This window comes from Eurosta solidaginis, chromosome 2 (genome assembly GCF_040869045.1).
Source record: "Eurosta solidaginis isolate ZX-2024a chromosome 2, ASM4086904v1, whole genome shotgun sequence".
Classification (NCBI taxonomy): domain Eukaryota; kingdom Metazoa; phylum Arthropoda; class Insecta; order Diptera; family Tephritidae; genus Eurosta; species Eurosta solidaginis.
In genome coordinates, this window is record NC_090320.1 from 171,702,833 (window position 1) to 171,723,047 (window position 20,215).

At 37.1% G+C, this 20,215-nt stretch overlaps 1 protein-coding gene across 3 annotated transcripts; it reads right to left on the reverse strand.

Annotated features, from left to right (window-relative positions):
* Positions 1 to 218: 218 nt before the first annotated feature.
* On the reverse strand, positions 219 to 7,425 carry LOC137242455 (protein transport protein Sec24C-like). 3 transcript variants are annotated; one of them, XM_067769737.1, is made up of 9 exons: positions 6,290 to 7,425; positions 5,999 to 6,225; positions 5,709 to 5,938; positions 4,239 to 4,579; positions 3,905 to 4,185; positions 3,694 to 3,842; positions 3,481 to 3,631; positions 1,364 to 1,748; positions 219 to 1,304 (listed from the first exon to the last, which is right to left on the reverse strand). In XM_067769737.1, exons 2-4 carry the CDS (start codon positions 6,142 to 6,144, stop codon positions 4,482 to 4,484), a joined length of 474 nt encoding a protein of 157 aa, XP_067625838.1. In that variant the 5' UTR covers positions 6,145 to 6,225; positions 6,290 to 7,425; the 3' UTR covers positions 219 to 1,304; positions 1,364 to 1,748; positions 3,481 to 3,631; positions 3,694 to 3,842; positions 3,905 to 4,185; positions 4,239 to 4,481. The 3 variants fall into 3 exon arrangements, with proteins under 3 accessions (XP_067625838.1, XP_067625839.1, XP_067625837.1); XM_067769738.1 differs by lacking the exons at positions 219 to 1,304; positions 1,364 to 1,748; positions 3,481 to 3,631 and having other exon boundaries at positions 3,719 to 3,852; positions 4,239 to 4,343; positions 4,453 to 4,579; positions 6,290 to 7,417; XM_067769736.1 differs by lacking the exons at positions 219 to 1,304; positions 1,364 to 1,748; positions 3,481 to 3,631 and having other exon boundaries at positions 3,719 to 3,852; positions 6,290 to 7,410.
* Between the last annotated feature and the right edge of the window lie 12,790 nt (positions 7,426 to 20,215).

Here is a 20,215-nt window from a genome sequence, read left to right on the forward strand (position 1 = left end):
GTCCTTTAGTTGCACTGTAACTGTGGCGAATATTTCCCCACCAAGAAAAAGAACAAGGCACTTTGTGAATTTAACTTACTTTAAACAAACTATTTAATTCACGAGATTTCTTTTGATTATAGAAAGTACAGAGTCACACCCGAATGGTTAAAGGAATTCGAATAATACACTGTTTTACAATTTATATAAATTTTTGTGTCTAATATATTATACAAATATATCTTTAAAGAGATTTTACAAGATTTTTTGTTTCACACGCGGGATGGATAAATTCTTCGAATTAGAAGTAATTAAAAAGAAATGTCAACAAACATATATATATATATATGTACATATGTACGTACATGTCAACTGTCAACTCATCGTTGGGGTTGCTCTTATACTCTAATAGATATAACTATAGATAAAATTCATGGATTTAACGTAATTCATGAGCCGTAAAGATAATAACTATACATCAAATAGTAATGTATAAAAAGGTTCAATGTACATATTTATATATATGTAACTTAGTTACGGTAATTATAAATAAGGTACATGTTCAAATTCAATATAAAAAATTCAGGTAAAATTCATGTTCTTTTAATTGGTTATAAAAATACGATGTTGATGGAGTTGGCTGTTGATGACTGCAATAGTCGCTCAACCAATCTTTTTAAAGCGAGCAGAAAATAATTTTAAGCTTTAGATAAAACTCCATTTATTTGAATAATCTACAACTTAAAGCTTAGTAGAAATTCAGATTAGGTTTACTCTTTTTTCAGATCAAGAATATTCAAAGGTGTCGTGGAATCCGATTGCTGTCGTAATTGATGAACTTAAAAATGTACGACTAGTAATTGAGTCAGACTTATTATTGTTCTAAATCTAATAATTCAAGCAATAATCCTCCAACCCTTAGCAGGAGTATTGATTGGTTTCAAATCTAATTTCGACAGCAATCGTATCACGACATACCTTATTATATATGCACACGAAATTGCAACTTAAATTAATACAGTTGATATAATGAAAAGTAAGTACTTTAATAATAACATAAAATCTCTTAATTTTTTGTTTTCCAATTGAAATCTTTTCCTGTGCAAGCACATAGCTAACCTGTGTTGGCAAAAGATATGATTATACTGTCTTCGATAGATAGTCGGACGAGCCGCTACTCGGCGAAGTAGAGATGACTGTTGTGTCGGTGGCTGCAGTTACAACAGCAGTTTCTAACTTTGCACCATCCGTACAGTGTGATGAATGCTTCACTGCCTTTTCCAATTGCTTGGCGCCAGCAATTTTTGCTGTTTGTAAAGCTTTAGCTGTAATACAAATAAATAGATGGGTTAAAGTGGTTTTCGTATGTTATTCAACAACTCACCCTATACCATCATCACAGCCTTCTCATCGATTTTGAATATGTGTACTGTTTCAGTATTTAGACCCAGTTCGTTTGGTGCAATATTTTCGATTTGATGAATATGTATACTATCCGTTAGGCAGATAATTAGGTGCGTTCGATTCATTCATATACTGTGGGTATTTGAGCCGTAGACGCAATGGCAGATATTTTGATCCTTTTTGAAGTGTAACATTTGTAAACAGTTGGGTTTCTCTGCTGTTCTATCACCACTAGAGAGCTATTGAAGAAACGCTCGACCAAGATAATATGTTGCGATTTACGCGCATATATTTCTTCCACCTTGTCACAGTTATTGATGGAGAAAATGCGAAAGTCATATTTACCATCCAATACCGAAATGGAACTGTAGAGGAAGAAACATTTTATAAAATTTAATAAAATCAAAAAATGATAGTTGTGCTAAAATGGGGTAACGTATTGTATGTTAAAGTATAGCGAAGTCTCAGCGGCTTTGTCCTGGTCAAAATTGAGTTTGAATAGGTTTTATTCTTCCTTTTTAGAAACATGTACGAAGGTACCTGGTAAGATAATAAAAATCCTCAACGCTTTTATTGCAATAACTTAAAAAAAACTCATATTCAAACTTCTGCTTAACTTCTACATATCAATAGCGACCTTTACCACCAGGAGTCACTATTGCTTCTACGCCTATGCTATTGTTTCCTACATCGATGAGCTTTGTAATAAAAAAAAACAGCTATCTCTCCAATATCTCCAGTTTTGTCGCCTCTCGAAACCTGATATTGTCACCAACCAAATCATCGGTGACCTTATATAAAACATGGCCGCGCCAAATGTCGACCATATGACATTACCCTACCGACTGTCTTACACCTTAAAATTTTGGGTGTGACTTTCGATCAGGATCTACATCTTGGAGAGCATGCACTAGTAATTGTAACGAAAATCCAAAGCTGTAATAAATATTTAATATAATTCGATAAATCGGCAGTACTTGGGGTAAATATAAATAGACGTATGCATGGTACGCGTCTCCGATATGGTCGCCAAGCCTAAAGGTTACTCACTGGAAGAAAATACAGGCCTGCCAAAATGCTGCCCCAAAAACCGCTACGGGCTGCCTTCTTATGTCCTCGGACACCACCTGCACAATGAAGCGAAAAAATTCCCAATAAAGGAAAGAAATGAAATGCTAACCAAACAGTTTCTGTAGAATACCCAAAAACCTGGGCATCCCAACAGACACCTGATTGTTGATCCAACACCTCTTAGGGGCTTAAAGAGTAATCTCCCTAAGCATTATGAGGAAATGCGACACCTGAGAACTCAGCCGTATGAAGCAAAAAACACAAGCAGGTCCTCAGTGAACTCCACAAACAGGCGTCGTACCTTTATTCTAGGAATGCCCGGTGAATCAAGTACTCAAAGAACAGTACCCAAAACTTGCGGAAGAGGAACGCATACTCCCCAGGGAAACGCGTGTCACTCTAGCTCAACTTCGTTCTGGATACTGTAACAGGTTAAAATCTTACCTATCCAGAATCAACCCCGACATACAAAATGTATGCCCGCTTGCAATGTGTCCCCACATGACACCAACCATCTCTTTAATTGTAATGTGGAACCAACGCCTCTAATACCCCTTTAATTATGCTCTACCCCTGTTGAAACAGCAAGTTTCCTTGGACTCCCGTTAGAGGATATCGATGACAATTTGTGATCGGTCGCACTTATCAAGTGGGGCGAAGCACTGCTACAACAACAACAACCATCTCGGGAAAGATTAATATCATCACTTTAAACCTTCTAAGCCATCCCGCCCCACCCCCTATCCCCACGAGGAACTTGGGGTCGCCATTAAACATTACACTGAACGAGTCCACGGCGACGTTACGGGTCAGTTTAACGCCTTACAGGTAGTTGGCAAAAGAAACGGCATATACGACCAGAAGGCACTCGAAGACGATGCCTCAAAACTACAACCAAAAGCAATAATTATCATTTCACTGACACAAATTTTATAGTTTTTTCTTCCGGAGTTGGATACAATCTTTTCATAATATTACTTAACAATTTAAGATTAGACATTTTTTTCAATTTGTATTTTGACTTACCAGCAACAACAGAATCATGTTTAATTGTACGCCGCACAATCATTATAGCGTCATGTAACGAAGCTCAATTTCTTCCAAAAATTGTTCGGCACCGCCACGTAAAAGCGATGTACATGTTCTAGCATTAACGCAACCTTTAAATAATTATAAACTATAAAAATGAAATTAATGTCAAATCCACTATCAAACCTTGGAAAATGTTGAAACGCTTACCACCAACCTGACGTTCTTCAAAGTAATCACATTGACCAAAGCACTTGAATTAATATCATTAGCTGTAGTCATAACAGCACCACCACAAGCTTTCATTCTACGTTTCCAATCTTCTTCTGGTACATGAACAGCACAGAACATATCACGATCTGCAAAATACTGTGTAGCAACATCAATTGGTAGTTTAGAAAACACAACATTGGCGCCTTACTTAGCTAATTTATTGTACAGTAGACGCCATTCAGCATCAACAGATTTCTGATACTCTTGGACATTGCTGTGGTAGAGCATTTTTCCAATAAAGCACTTTGTTGTTCCTTTGATTGGCGCTTCGACATGTACAGCCGTGTCATATTTTATCATGCATAATTGTAATGCTTTACGTAAAGCTTTAATGATGATACCTGCATGCAAGCCTTCCTCAACATATGGCTTAATTTGTTTTAAGATTTCACATGCTTAAAATACTACTGAAGTGGTGCCATCGCCGACCTGATAAGAGAAACATTTTTATTCTACACATTCTAATATAACAAAAAACTTACCTCAGCATTTTGATATTTGGCGATGTCTCCTAGAGTTTTACGGCTGGATTCACAATATCCAATAGTTTCATAATGGTTGCCCCATCATTTGAAATTGTGGCCTTACTACTAGAATCAACAATATGCTTGTCAATACTACGTGAACCCAATGTAGTGCCTACAGCGTCCACAATTGAATGCGAGGCATTGATGTTGGATATGAGTTGAGGTTTACCTTGAGAGCTATCGGTACCCAAACATTTTTTACACAAATACTCTTGTACCCAATACAAGTTCAGGACGTTCATATTTATCGACACGCTGTCCGGTGGGGCCCAAATGTTGGAAATATGCAGTTGGCACTGTTGAGAAAAAATATGGATCAATGAACACAAGTAAAAGTGAAAGATTTTATAATTCATTTAATAATTTGGGAAAAATTTAAACAACGTGACATCAGGACGGACAAGGCGACAGCTGTTTCGATTATACCTTGTAAATCTCTTCAAAGCCTTTTCTCCCGAGAGTGGGAGTCGAACTCGCACTCCTACGATAGTTGAAATGGTTATAAACGCATTCAGCTACGTCATGCCTTGGTTGTTGTAAAGTTTTTCCCAATTGCCTTCTTTTTGCATAGTTTAATCTTTTACACATTGCATAGTTCGTATGCAACTATGTGCCAAAGCTATGCTTGGTACGGCGGTTTTCAAAGAAACTTTGGTTTTGTTGCTGTTTTTGTTCTATTTATAGAACTACAACGAATTAACCAATTTTGTCTGTTTGTATGATTTTAATAATCGGGGATTGCCCATATTGCTTTTATAAATGTATGAAAACATTTATTTGAAGCAATTTTATAATTTTATAATTCATTTAATAATTTGGGAAAAATTTAAACAACGTGACATCAGGACGGACAAGGCGACAGCTGTTTCGATTATACCTTGTAAATCTCTTCAAAGCCTTTTCTCCCGGGAGTGGGAGTGGGAGTCGAACTCGCACTCCTACGATAGTTGAAATGGTTATAAACGCATTCAGCTACGTCATGCCTTATTTGTTGTAAAGTTTTTCCCAATTGCCTTCTTTTTGCATAGCTTAATCTTTTACACATTGCATAGTTCGTATGCAACTATGTGCCAAAGCTATGCTTGGTACGGCGGTTTTCAAAGAAACTTTGGTTTTGTTGCTGTTTTTGTTCTATTTATAGAACTACAACGAATTAACCAATTTTGTCTGTTTGTATGATTTTAATAATCGGGGATTGCCCATATTGCTTTTATAAATGTATGAAAACATTTATTTGAAGCAATTTTTTAATTTTATAATTCATTTAATAATTTGGGAAAAATTTAAACAACGTTACATCAGGACGGACAAGGCGACAGCTGTTTCGATTATACCTTGTAAATCTCTTCAAAGCCTTTTCTCCCGGGAGTGGGAGTCGAACTCGCACTCCTACGATAGTTGAAATGGTGAAAGATTTTTTTTTACCATCTCTTGTTACTTTACACATTAGACATTGGAAACGACGACCAGCATCTACAAGTTGCATATGAGCCTTGCAACGATTACATCTAATTGCACCCAATTCACCAAAATTTACAATGGGTGGCTCATGTACACCCTCAACCGTGCGTGCCATTGGTGAGACGGTAAGTGTAATGGACAAAGCTGTTGTTTTTAATAAATTAGCTGTTGCAGGTATGCAATACAAAGACGACCTGCAAAGAAGAAAGATCAATATAATTGCCAAACAAAACATTAATTTCCATTATCGATACCTAATGTAACGTGGCGAGAAGTTACCCTGATCTTCTACCACATATTTTGTGGTCACCAATGGTGGTAATAAGCCCTGTTCATTAGTAATAAAAGCACCACCAGCGCTATTTTTATTTTCAATGATAACGCTTATCGGATTTGGCATCTGATCGGGATCTAAACGGCGTTGGGCTTGATCATACTGTTGTGGCTGTTGATATTTACCAGTAACAGGAGCAGGTGGTTGCTAAAGAAAATAACACAAAAATAATCATCAGCAAATCTGTAAATTATTAGTTGTATTAGCATACATTATAACCAGGACGTCCGAACGTGTCCGGGTATTGGGCGTTGACCCGGCTTGGGTGGTTGACTGAGCATTGGCGTGTGTCCAGGTTGTTGGTGGCATCATTTGACCCATGTAACCTCGTGGTGCACCCGGTCGTTGTAGAGGATAACCTGGATGTTGAGGTTGTGGTGGATAGCCCGGATTTTGTGGCATTGACAGATAGCCATCCTGGGGAGGTTGTTGCTGCTGCTATCGTGGCATTGCATAACCCGGTTGCTGTTGTGGTATATACCTTGGTATAACTGGATGTGGTGTTATTGCCCCACCTGGTTCAGTTGATGCGGGCGGCATACCTGGAGGACCATGTTTCTCATGGCCACCAAATGGCTGGTGCATATGGTGTTGAGGTGGCATTTGACCGCCTTGTGACTGTATTAGACCAGACTGTCGTGGCATTGGACACGATTGCGGTGAAACTTGCTATTCACCTGTGTGCTGGTATGGAGCTGCAACACCGCCTGCACTTGATGTTGGTGGTGTAGCTGAAACTGGTGGTTGACCAGTCTAGAAAAATAACAAAATTTATTAAACACTAAAGTATTCGGCAAGCCAGGTATATTTGCCCTATTTATAGTAATCTGATTGGGACCACCATGTACAGCTTTCCCTGGCGGTGTCGTTGCTGGAGGCGATGGCGAATCCATGGAAGTTGGCGCATTGGCTTGAGGCGGCGGCTTAGCTGTTTCACCATATTGACCAACTATAAAGTTATTGTTCGGTTCTTGTTGTTGCTTGTTGTTTTAATTTAATTTAATTTAATTTAGTGCTCCAAAATTAGCACAGGCCTGCTAATTCGCCGAAATGGCGGACTCGCAGAAAATTTGTTTCCACACAAAAATTACATATTTCACAATACCTATGAATATAGTAGGTGCGAGAGAGCACGATACATTGTGGAAAAGATAAATTTGTCAACATGCTATTTCATTTGGAGAATTTTTCATTCCAAATCGTCACCCCTGTCAAAAATTCGTGTGGCTGTGTGCGTTTTTGGTCACACGATTTTTGCAGGGACAACAGCGTCGAAGCGCATAGGAGGGTAAAAGAAAATTTAATTTTTGGCTTTTATCTAACGGCCTATAAGCTCCTAACGTAGCATGCACAAATTATCATTTTTCAAAAATTTATGTTCGTCAAGGCGAGTTTGGAACAAATATTGATACTTTGTTACGACAATTTTTCATTTTAATCCAAAATTAATTACATTTGTACATTATTGTTACCCTTGCAATCCTTTTTTTGTATAAGCATCGGCGTTTTTCCCAATTGCCGCTTGCTGCTTCTCGACATTTTGAATGTGACCACAAAGCTGCCACACTCTGTTCTGGTATGGATGCCCCCAATAAGCGCTGACGACGCCTAATAAATAGGCCAAATAGGAGTCATATAATCGAGTTTATTAAGAGTTAAAAATGACGGCGGAAAGAGTTCCATTAGAAGATAATATGAGCTGTTTAAAAGCCTTTTAAGACATATATAAGAGACATATATAAGAATAGCCTCATATAGCACTACCATTGCAAGAAGGGAAATGCATTGGTGTCGGCCTCCAAAATCAGCTCATAGCGAATGTAAACGCTCCAATTTAGATATTTTTTCTGTATGATAGTGAGAAAAAGGAGATATATGTATGCACACAGTACAAATTGTTGCAATTAGAAACTAATCTGTCGTGTTTAAACAATATTGAAAAATTTAGGGGAAATTTAGGTAATATAAAAATGCAGAAATCTGTCCAATGTATAAAGACATTTTTGAATTCGCATCGAAAGTAATGAGTTTACCTCAACAGTGGCTGAACGTATTTTTTCACAATTTAATTTGATAAAAACAAATTTAAAAAATAAGTATAATGTAGGAACGGCTGAAGCTGTTATGTTTGCGAAGCAAATTAAGAATGAATATGAGTAAGAAAATTTGTTGATTCTAGTTTTTTAAGTCTTCAGTGTTTGTCAAGAAATTAAAACCTTTGTTTCATGAATTGCTTTTTGAAAAAATGTACTTTGTATGTATACGTTTTTTTACTATGTACCTATGCATAAAAAATTGCCTAATAAGTCCGAATGTGATATAGATAGATATTACCAAAAGAAATATGGATTTTTTTTTAAATATCTAGTGTTATTTATTTTTAAAGAAAAAATAAAAATGGTTGCCGTTGATGTGTTCGATACATTTTTTGTTTGGAAATTGATACATTTTTTTCGAAGCTCGCGGCAACGCTGTCTACAAATATATGTGAGATATAGGTGCATACATATTTTGCCAAGATTTAACTCACAATTTTAAAAAGCTTAAAACACTCTTCCCAGTTTTTTGTCTAATAATCCCAGCGTAGCCGTTCGCGAAATGGCTTGAGCAACCGTGTGAGAAAATAATTTTGTTGCTAGCTTAACTTTTTGTCTATCTGCTCCCGTTACAGTTTGGTTCCTCTCTGAAATTTTGTGCGTTATTGAAAGATCACTGGCAGAAAAGCTAAGTATTTTTGAAATTATGTCCTTTTTAAATTCGTTTCCATTTATAACGAAACCATGGTCACAAAAATTACTCCTAACTAGTTTTATTAAATGCGGCACAACTGCGAAAACCACAATTCTGTCACCGTCGTGTGAAAACCTGTTGAAGAAAAAATGTGTTAATCCGTGCGTTCACACTATTCTGATTTGAAAGTTTCGTAATATGGTTTTTAATATTACCAAGGCTTGTCCATATCAACTTCAAGCTATGTGTATTATCCTTTATTGCATCCACCCAAATCGCTTACAATCGCTACAATATTGTACCTACATCTCTTGAATGTTGATAAAATATTCAACAAAATACTCTTCGTCATTTGGCAGTCTTTGGGTCGTTTCCATTTGCATATTAAATCTTAACTAAGCTATTTAAATAAAATTTGGGTATTCATTCACCTCTTAGCATTGCCACTTGCACAAAATTAGCAGGAGGCCATGTTGAGTCGGACGACCTGTCGTAGCAGAAAACCTTTCGAACCTTCATTTCGTCGAAACTAAGGAAACACGTTTTTTGAGCTCCGGTCAACTCCGTGCTGTCGTCAATATCTTGACTACTGGCTCAATAATCCCCGGAGAGGTGTGAATTTTTTTTGACCACCACTGCAATGTTCGGACCGCAGGTAGAGGGAAGTTCTTTCTCCTTAAAAATATATACGCTCTTGGGCTCGCTGAGTACAGTATGACTGACTTGGCAATGTCCTCTCCCAGCCAATTTTTCCTTTTGTTCCCAGTTTTCATTTTTCAAACTGAAACAAAGAGCATTAATTATTTTTAAGGCATAACTATACACAAAGTAGTAAACCCACATACTTGGCCTTTGGTGAAGATTGTTAAAAGTTTTTCTTCCAAGTTGATTCGGTGGAAGTCCAATTTTTTGACGCAAATTCGGAAACGCTTCACTTCTGCCAGCTGCTTTGCATACTTGGTTTTATAGCTAATTACCTTTTTATTTAGCTTCTCCCTGAAACATGTTAATATTGTGACGAATACTAGCAACACTAAGGGGTACTATCATCTCTAAGCCGATACTAAGCAGTGACTCCTATGCACATCAACAAATCAATCGTTATGTCTACCCATATGTCCATACGAGTAGCGGTGAGCAACGAAGAAACACATGCATATATCTGAGATACTCCCAAAAGTATTCATTCATTTGTGCAAGTATCACTCACATGGGCTATGAGAGAAGCTATAAAATCGTTCATCTGTAGTTATAGCTGAGAAATTTATAGCTGATAACTAACTAGTAAATTCTGGAATAGAAGCGCCTAGAAGTATGTCGGCGAGGAAACCGGACAGTATAAAAGCGGCAACAGTAGACGCACGACAATCAGTTTGATTTAAGCAAGCTATCAGTTGCGAAGTATAGGTGTTATTGTGAAGTAATTTAATAAAGGCCATTTTGCATTATTGAATAGTTGAGTTATTTATTCAACAGTTTAGTGATTCGAACGTTGCACTAAATTCGTTACAATTGGTGTCAGAAAAGGAATTGTTGAATAAATTCCGAAGATTTTGAATACAACTTGGACATGGCAAAGTTGAGTGAATTAAAGATCCAGCAACTCAAAAAGGAGTTGGAGAACCGTGTATTGAATACAACCGGCAATAAGATCGAACTTCAAGCAAGGCTACGAGAGGTAAATGAGTCGCAAGGAATTGATGTGGACGAGTATGTCTTTTATCCTGATGTGGAAGAGCCAGCGTCTAAAATGGAGGTGAAGATAGAGACTCCGAATCCATTGGCAAGTGTTGACAATAACGCTATACTAGCAGTGTTGAAGCACAAGAAACGATATATCCGAAATGTCGTCGCAAATTTCATCTCAACTGGAATCGCAGAAGACATATATAGCATCCAAGATGGAATCACAGGAGACACGTATTGCAGAAATGCCATTTGAAATAACATCGAAGATGGAAGCACAAGAAGCACGAATATCCGAAATGTCGGCAAAACTTCAGCACAGATATCATCGCAGATCTCTGCTCAACTCGAAGAGCAAGAAGGACGTATTTCCTCGAAGATGGAGGCGCAAGATACAAAAATTTTACAGTTTGAGGAAAAAGTGAGGCCGAGGTTGATGCTTTGAGGGGACGTATCGAGCAGCTGCAACTAAATCGCCCAGCAGTTTCAACGAATAATCCAAAGGTAAAAACTCCATCTTTTGACGGCTCTGTTCCTTTCCAGGTCTTTAAGCTACAGTTTGAGAAGACCGCAGCAGTGAACAACTGGAATGCTGAAGATAAAGTTACTGCACTGTTCATGGCGTTGAAAGAGCCTGCAGCTGAGATTTTGCAAACCATTCCAGAGGGCGAACGGAACTGTTATGAAGCATTGATGGGCGCTCTAGAGAGACGATACGGAACTGAGCATAGGAGACAGATATACCAAATAGATTTACTGAACCGCTTCCAGAGGCCTGGTGAAACATTGCAAGAGTTTGCGTCGGATGTTGAAAGGCTGGCACATTTAGCGAATGCGGACGCATCCGTGGAATACACTGAAAGGGTAAAGATTCAGAGCTTTATAAATGGCATACGGGACGTCCAAACAAAGCAAGCTACATACGCAAACCCAAAGCCAACATTCGCAGAAACGGTATCACATGCTCTGATTCAGGAAACAGCGTCGCTTCTGTGTAAGCCAGTTTTCAAAGCACGCCGTGTGGAAGTAGAAAGGCCAGAGTGGGCAGACGCAATTTTAGAAGCTTTAAAAGGAACGCAACAGAAGAATAATGGTGCAATCAAATGTTTCAAGTGCGGTAACCCAGGTCATATTGCTCGTCATTGCAGCACCGGTCCTGGTAGTTCCAACTTGGGTGGCCGTAAACGCAAAGCTGGAGGAGATAAGCAAGAGCGAGTCAGATGTAAAGATTGAAAACTTGCCCCAGCTCTTGAATGTCCTGTGATGCCTGTGTCGCAAATTGGAAGGAAATCAAGCAGTCTTACCGTCAGAGGGAATGTCGATGGCAAAGAACTGACTGTAGATACGGGCGCATCTCATTCCTTGATTCGATCTGATTTGGTCAACAGGAGAGTAAACATATTACCTGGAGCAAGGTTGCATACGGTCACTGGCGAGTATAACCAAGTCCGGGGAGAAAAGGGCTGTGAAGTCTTAATTGGGAAGATCATGGTTCTACACAAATTCGTTGTGGCGGAGATTGTTGATGAAGTCATATTGGGAGTGGATTTCTTCATTTACCATGACATCGAGATCGATATGCAGAGAATGGTGATGCGCTATAAAAACCAGGATGTGCCACTTAACTTCAGTTTGGAGAAAGGGTTCAGCAGTAAGCAAGTGCTGGTGGAGAAGACTCGACAAAGACCACGAAATTCAAAAGTAAACGTTGATGGAAAGAATGGGCCAAATAAAGCGAAATCAAAAGTACCTGCGAGAGAAACACTGACATTGACAGAACGAAATGGACGAACAAAAACGAAGGAAAGAATTTCGCCAAAGCAATGCAAGGGTGGTTTCAAGCCAGCGCGCACTACTGTTGTGAAACCTCAAGACGATACTGATGATGCAAAGTCAATCCGTCAAGATCAAGCTCTGCGAAGTAGTTCTTCATTGGCCAAAGAACAGAGTGTGAGGGAATAGCCCAGGGTAATGAGTAGTAAGATGAAACACAGGTACGGCAAGAACTTTAATTCGGAAGGTTTCTTGGAGGGAGATTTGATACTGCTATACAACCCTCACCGGCGGAAAGGTGTCCATCCAAATTTCGGTGCAGTTGGGAAGACCCGTACAGAGTTGTGAAGAGGATCAGTGATGTCATCTACCGCATACAAACAATTGGGAAACCACGAAATAGAAGAATGGTTCATTTGGAGTGGCTAGCAGCGGTTAGATCAAGAGATTTGTCTGATCGGGACGATCAGACTTAGGTGGAGGGCAGTGTGACGAATACTAGCAACACTAAGGGGTACTATCATCTCTAAGCCGATACTAAACAGTGACTCGTATGCACATAAACAAATCAATCATTATGTCTACCCATATGTCCATACGAGCAGCGGTGATCAACGCACAAACACATGCATATATCTGAGATACTCGCAAAAGTATGCATTCATTTGTGCAAGTATCACTCACATATACACGCGCATGGGCTATGAGAGAAGCTATAAAATCGTGTATTTGTAGTTATAGCTGAAAAATGTATAGCTTATAACTAACTAGTAAATTCTGGAAATAGAAGCGCCTAGAAATATGTCGGCGAGGAAACCGGACAGTATAAAAGAGGCAACAGTAGAGGCACGACAATCAGTTTGATTTAAGCAAGCTATTAGTTGCGAAGTATAAGTGTAATTGTGATAAAGGTCATTTTGCATTATTGAATAGTGGAGTTATTTATTCAACATTTTAGTGGTTCGAACGTTAGTAGAAGGTTGCAAATAAGCAGAATTGCACTAAATTCATTACAATATTAAGGATATTAACGTGAAAAGAAATCTGCAGGAGTTATTGCACAAATCAGAAGTTTTATACAAACTATTAACATGCTATAATATAACCATGCAATTTCTATTCTACAAATCTACTTGCAAAGTATGAATCAATATATTATTAATAAAATAACGAAACATACTTTGGGCGGGATGCTTGGAATCACGTCGTTTCCAACCTCCCACACACCTCAGCGATACTTATTGGGTGTTAAAAATACACCAGCTGCTCGAAATCCAGTCCATTCCGACAGCACTAATAATCAACTCCGTTTCTCGGCATCGCAGTCCATCCCGACAACTGATTTAATAATATATATACATATATTATAATAAAATTTTGCTCACTATATATGCTTCTGTAATTTATTCTGTAATCCGTAGATAACTATATTTGGTCTGCTTAATTGTTAAATTTGTAGACTAATAAATAATTAAATACGACAGTACATTGACTTTAATTACTTACATTTCTTTTTTTATTGTGGAATTTTCGCATCCTTCTCGTCAACTATTGGTGGTACGATGATTTGTGCGTCAGAGATATCATCAGTTTTTCTTACATCCATTGAGCCAGCTAAACCTTTCAATAACTTTTATACCATCTGCTTCCTTGAACGCGACTCAACACTATTTTGGCTTTTATTGGTCTCTTCTGCATAGGTTGAACATTTCGTCGGAAATGCGCTGCAGGTGTATGGAATTTTTGGAACATAAGCCTAAAATTTTAAATATCTATTGTAGTTAAATGAATTATTTATCAGAAATTGTATATGTTCAACCATTTGATATTGCATATTTCTTTCGAAATCTTCGGGAGTGAAATGCACTCCACATATGCATGCTGTTTTGAAATTGTCTACGTCCTTTCGGCGGGAAAATGAAGACATGTCTTTTTCTCAAACAGCTGATCTAATGTTACATTCGCATTGCGTAATCAGGCCCCTATTATGAGCATTTTTCGATCTTCGATCTTCGCTGGCTATCGAACATCGAAAATAGAATTTGAAATTGGTATTATGACATCTAATCTCTGTCGAGATTTTCGTTGTGTATCTAATTTTGATGCGAATAGAAATTTTTTGTCGACGCTGTATCGAATTAGAATAAAATTGTTTGAAACGTAAGTTTCTTGTGTTTATCTTTTACTCTTTTGCTATCTAATTGTAATTTCAAAGTATTTGTATTAATCGTGTATAGTGTAGGAGGCTTTGGCCCCTATTATGAGACAAATTCGATCTTCGACTGTGGTCCAAAGAGCTGATCGAACGAATTTTCATTCGGTATTATGACACTCATTCGATCAAGACTAGTGTCATTGTTCGATAATTCGATATATTCAACCGTTGAGAAAAGCACATTCCCATCTTCTGTCAAAAATAAAAAACTAAAAGCAAAATTATTTATTATGAAGAAAAAAGCTTAAGTGCTGGAACTAGCCAGAAGTATAAAATGCTGAAATGAATTTCAACGCGTAATTGTATCTTTCTAAATATTGTAACATTCAAGACATGTTGTTACATGTGTTAAGAACTAAACTTCATAATGACCATGGAAGCCTTCATGGACTTGCTATCCAGTAAAGATGAATGGCTGCAACAAAGCACAAGAACCAAGTCTTTTCCAACCATTTTGGTAACAATTCTCAGATTTTGCCCTAGGGATTGTCTCAACTGAGCATCGGGAGGGAGAATACACTCGGAATTTTTTCCACCTGATACTTTCTGCTAGTTCCTATTGTTACAAACGGATTTTGTCCAATTTTTGAAACAATTATTTCAAGCAGTTGTTTTGTATTCACGACCTTGGACCTATATGTAGGGTTCTTACATTATATTAGCTGTGTTTCTTTTTACATCTATAGACGTTTACGCTTAAACTTTATATGGACTGCTAAGCGTCAAACTTTAAATACACCTCTGAAATTGCTGCGCATAAAATTTGTACTGCTAAATTTCAATACGCATTAGACTCAGATGGAACTGAAATATGTCTGTGTTCACCCTCTACACTAATTCTATGTATTCTATGCGTGTCCACTATTCATCACAACTGATTCAGTTATATGCAATTCATTATGTTCACCAGAGGTTAATGTCTCCGATTTTAACCTTATCATAAAAATTAAGCATGAACTACAGAAGCAGACAACAAGAGAGGTAAATATATTGAAAAGTAAATTACAACAAGAACTTAGTGTCGAAGATTCGACCATATTTTTCGAAAGTGAGAAAGTCTTGGCACAAAACCTAACAACAAAAATTAAAAGAATACAAACGAACAAATATGATAAACTTATAGAAAAACAAAAACAATTGCTTCACATAAAAAGCGTACCGCAATGGTTTTGCAATACCACACAAACCAATATACCCACAGATGTACAGTGGATTCTCTCACTAGGCCCAAAACTTTCTCTACCAACAACAAGGAAAGAGTTTCCTTTATTTAAAATGATTGCAGATGGCGAAGACTGTATACAGACGATTAAAGACAAAGAACAAGAAATTTAGCGGAACAATTTCACGACATTAATACGGGACCACCTCAAAAAAACAGATGTTAGCACGAGAGATAAATTTTTATTGAATACCCTACAGTCAGCAAAGACGTTTCCTAAAAATAACAAAGAGTGGTTGGTTCTTAACGCGGACAAAGGAAGCGTGACTGTTAGGCAAGGTGCACACGAGGCCACGCGTCATAGACGCTGCAGGCGAAATTTGTACGCTTTGATGCCGAACACATGTATTTGAATGGAGAGCTGCATACGAGGCGTCAGCTGCATGAAAGCGACAAAGCATGAAGTTTTCGTGTATCTAACCGTACAGCAATGTTGGTCGCTGAGCGTACGTACGCTTGAAAAAAAGGAAGAACAAGATGTTTGTTTACATTTTTTTGTATGCAAATTTGTGTAATTAGTTATAAATATTACTTTAGTTAATAAAAGTGTGTGAAAGGTATATTGCCAAAGCGAAAAAGAGTATTAAACACCACAAGAGCTTGGTTAGACTTTGTTGAAGCGTTTAAAAGGCTAAAAAGTGTTGGAAACTAGAAATCACCTTTTTCTCTAGTCCGCTGTGGTTTAAAATTGCCTTTCATAATTTACAAAGGCACGGAGATGCGAACAACGTTTAATACTTATTTTCCTTTGGTTTCGGGGACGGATATATCTGAAGATATTTAATTTTTTATTTTTTCAATAATTGTTTGCTTTTTGTAGCGACGCTCGAAAGAAGCTTCGTGTGCAGATCTTGAGACGTAGAGAAATTTTAGCTATATGAAATATCTTGTACGCGTCTATGACGCGTAGCCTCGTGTGCACCTTGCCTTATTATGGAAAAGGCTGATTACGAAGCAAAACTGCAAAGCATAGTCAATGACATTTCAGCGTATCGAGTACTAAAACGGGACCCTACTAACAAACTACAAAACAAAAGTAATGAAATTGTTGATATACTATATAAAAATAAAATGATAGATATGAAAGAAAACTATCGTCTTTTGAGTAGGGCAACTAATGCACCGAGATTGTATGGCCTTCCGAAAGTTCATAAAGAAGATATTCCCCTGAGACCGATATGTTTGTCTATTAATTCACCTTCGTACAAATTATGCAAATTTGTTGTAAATATTTTAGAGAATATAACAGAAACCTCAAAATATAATGTTAAAGATGCGATTGACTTCAAGAATAAAATTCAAAACTCATATATATTTGACGACGAGAGCCTGGTATCGTTTGATGTGGTCTCATTATTCCCCAGCATCCCGGTAGATCATGCTTTAGAAATCATTGCTTCAAAATGGAATATTATCAAAATGCACACAAAATTAACCAAAGAACTTTTTCTAGAAGTGGTACGGTTTTGTATCAAAGAAAATAGATATTTCAAGTTTAATAACAAGGTTTACGAACAACGAGCGGGAATGCCTATGGGGTCGCCCGCAGACATCGTAATGGAAGAATTACTATGCAAATTTGAAGAAAAATCACCCCATAAACCGCGTCTGCTCAGTAAATATGTAGATGATATTTTTGCTATTGTGCGAACTGACGCGATAGAGGCAATGCTGGCCAAACTAAATGCCTACAACAAGTCCATAAAATTTACAGTAGAAGTTGAGAGTGATCGACAGCTACCATTTTTGGACCCACCCGTTGTAAGAAAAGACAACATCCCTACATTTGATTGGAATAAAAAACCCACAGTCTCCGGGAGATTATTGAATTTTTTTTTCCAAACATGACAAAGCAACAATAGTTAACACGGCAAGAAATTTTATAAGAAGAGTACTCTCAATCAGTGATGAAATGTACCACGCGAAAAAATAAAGAAATAATAAGAAATATCCTAGAAAATAATGAATTTCCCACTCATCTAATTAATCGGTACATACGTGATCATTTCAAACCGAGTAAAAACAGAACAATTACGCACCAAAGGATATATAAATCGGCAATTTTCGTACATGGCCTATCTAAGAGAATCAAATATTCAAATCTATACTACAGGGAAAAATTTCAAATTGCCTTCAAATATCACAACACTTTGCAACAAATATATAGCAACACGAAGAGTAAGATCGGGAAATACTGTAACGAATTTACTTGCAAATCCTCTTATTTGCAATCCTCTGCTATATTCGAATCACTAAACTGTTGAATAAATAACTCCAATTTGTAATTATGCAAAGTGGCTTTTATTAAAGTACTTCACAATAACACTCAAACTGTGCAAAGAATAGCTTGCTTAATAACCAAACTGATTTATAGCTCAAATGAAACTCTAGTATTCAAAATAATACTGCTCTTGCTCGCTAGATAGCGTCTTAGTCGAAATCTCAAATCAAACTGAATTCCAGCGCCTCTACAATTGCCGCCTTTTATACTCTTTGATTTCAACCTTTGCATCTTCTAGGCGCTTCCAGAATCTACTAGTCCAGCAGCTCTCAAACTTCTCAGCTGTAACTACAATTGCATAATTTTATAGTTTTTCTCATTGCATACTTATAGGAGTATCTGAGATATATGCATGTGTTTGTGTATTGACTCTCCGCTGGTCGTACATGGTTCATATGTGTAGACGCAATTATTGTTTCGTTTATGTAGATACATAATGATTGTTTATGGATGTGAATTCACGTCACTGCTTAGCATCGGCTTAGAGACGATACCATCACCCCTTAGTTTTGCTAATATTCGTAACAATATGATAAATCCGACGTTATATGCAAAATTAAATGCAACGGTGACGGATCCCAGGTACCTTGCCCTAAGGTATATATTGGGACCACCAAATCCAGACTAAAAACGAGGATTTCCGCACACAAATCCAATATTAAAAATCGCGATCACTATAATGACAACCAATCAGCTCTTTCCCAGCATTGTAAAACTTTGGGACACTCTCCAAATTTTGATAACGTAATAATTTTACAACAGGAATCACATTACAATAAACGCTACATTTTAGAGATGTTGTATTTATCGGCACTCATAACGAAAATCGCATGAATTTCAAGTCCGACACTGACGGTGGAGTTGCCCACGCATACAGACAGCTGATAACGCAGAACAGTAACCAGAAATGCTGAGAGCGACATCAATTCGTTTTTTATGCTCATCTTCGTCTTGTATTATACTTATTTATATGGAAGATTCTCTTATACATATATATGTACATATGCATTTTACCATTTCATGTATTGTTGTTTGTATCAAATTTTGTTTACCATAGCGGTGTTTCCTTTTGTTTGTTTACCTTTTTTGTGTTCATATTCCTGTGTTCTTAACTTTAAATATTAAGTTAGTCGACTAGGTGAAGTCAAGAATGTAGGTATATGATTATATACTTTTGTACAATTTAGTTTAATGTGTTTATTTATTAATATTATAACAACATTTTTCAGTCCTGAAGATGATTTCAAATTGAAATCGAAATATCGACCTAAATATATCACTAAATATATACAACAAGTGTGTGTATTTTATTTAAAGGTGTGGATTATTAAAATTGTCTCCGATTTTAGGTACACCCTGTTCAGTAGCCAGCTACCCAGCAAAAACTGTACCCGTAAATTGGTCAGTAAAATGACTAAAGTCTGTGACGTAAATCGTTCAGTAACATTGTGCACTCTCCGCACAGTGGGCTGCAAGTGCGGTTTTATGTGTATTGCTTGATTGTAAATATTTGATGTCGGATCGGTACCCTGCTATTCTTGTTTTTAACTTATTTTTCGTTGTACCAACATATTCTTTCATACAAATGTTATCTCCGTCTCCTGCATATGGTATCTTGTATACAATATTGTTTTTCTCCATCGTTTCTAATTTACTTTTCATATTCTTGAAAAATATTTGATTTGTGTACGCCGGTTTGTGCGCTATTCCGATCTTTCTTTATCATAAATATATGAGCATTGTAATCTTTCGGAAAAGCCAGGTATATATATAACAGATTTATATGTGATCGGTTTTTTACTTTCCATTTTTGATTTAGTAACCTTATGATGCGTGTTTATCAACCAACGTATTACACCGGACGGGAAATCGTTCACCTTGAGGATGTGCTCGATACGTTTTTTATTCTCAGGGTGAACAATTGAATCACTAGTATCTAATACTCGCCGGATAAAATTTTTCGCTATATTAAAAATCATATTTTTAGGATGTTTAGATAAATAATTTATAATACGTCCTGAAGATGTAGGCTTTTGGTACCAATCTACTTTAATTTTATTGCTGATTTTACATACCAAGGAATCTAAAAATGGTAATTTTCCGTATTTTTCCAACTCCATCTTGAACTGTACGTCTTTGTGGTATGAGTTTAGCAAATCTAAGGTTTTGTCCTCCTTTACTAATACAAACACATCGTCTACGTATTTACTAAGTAGCCTCGTGTTGCTTA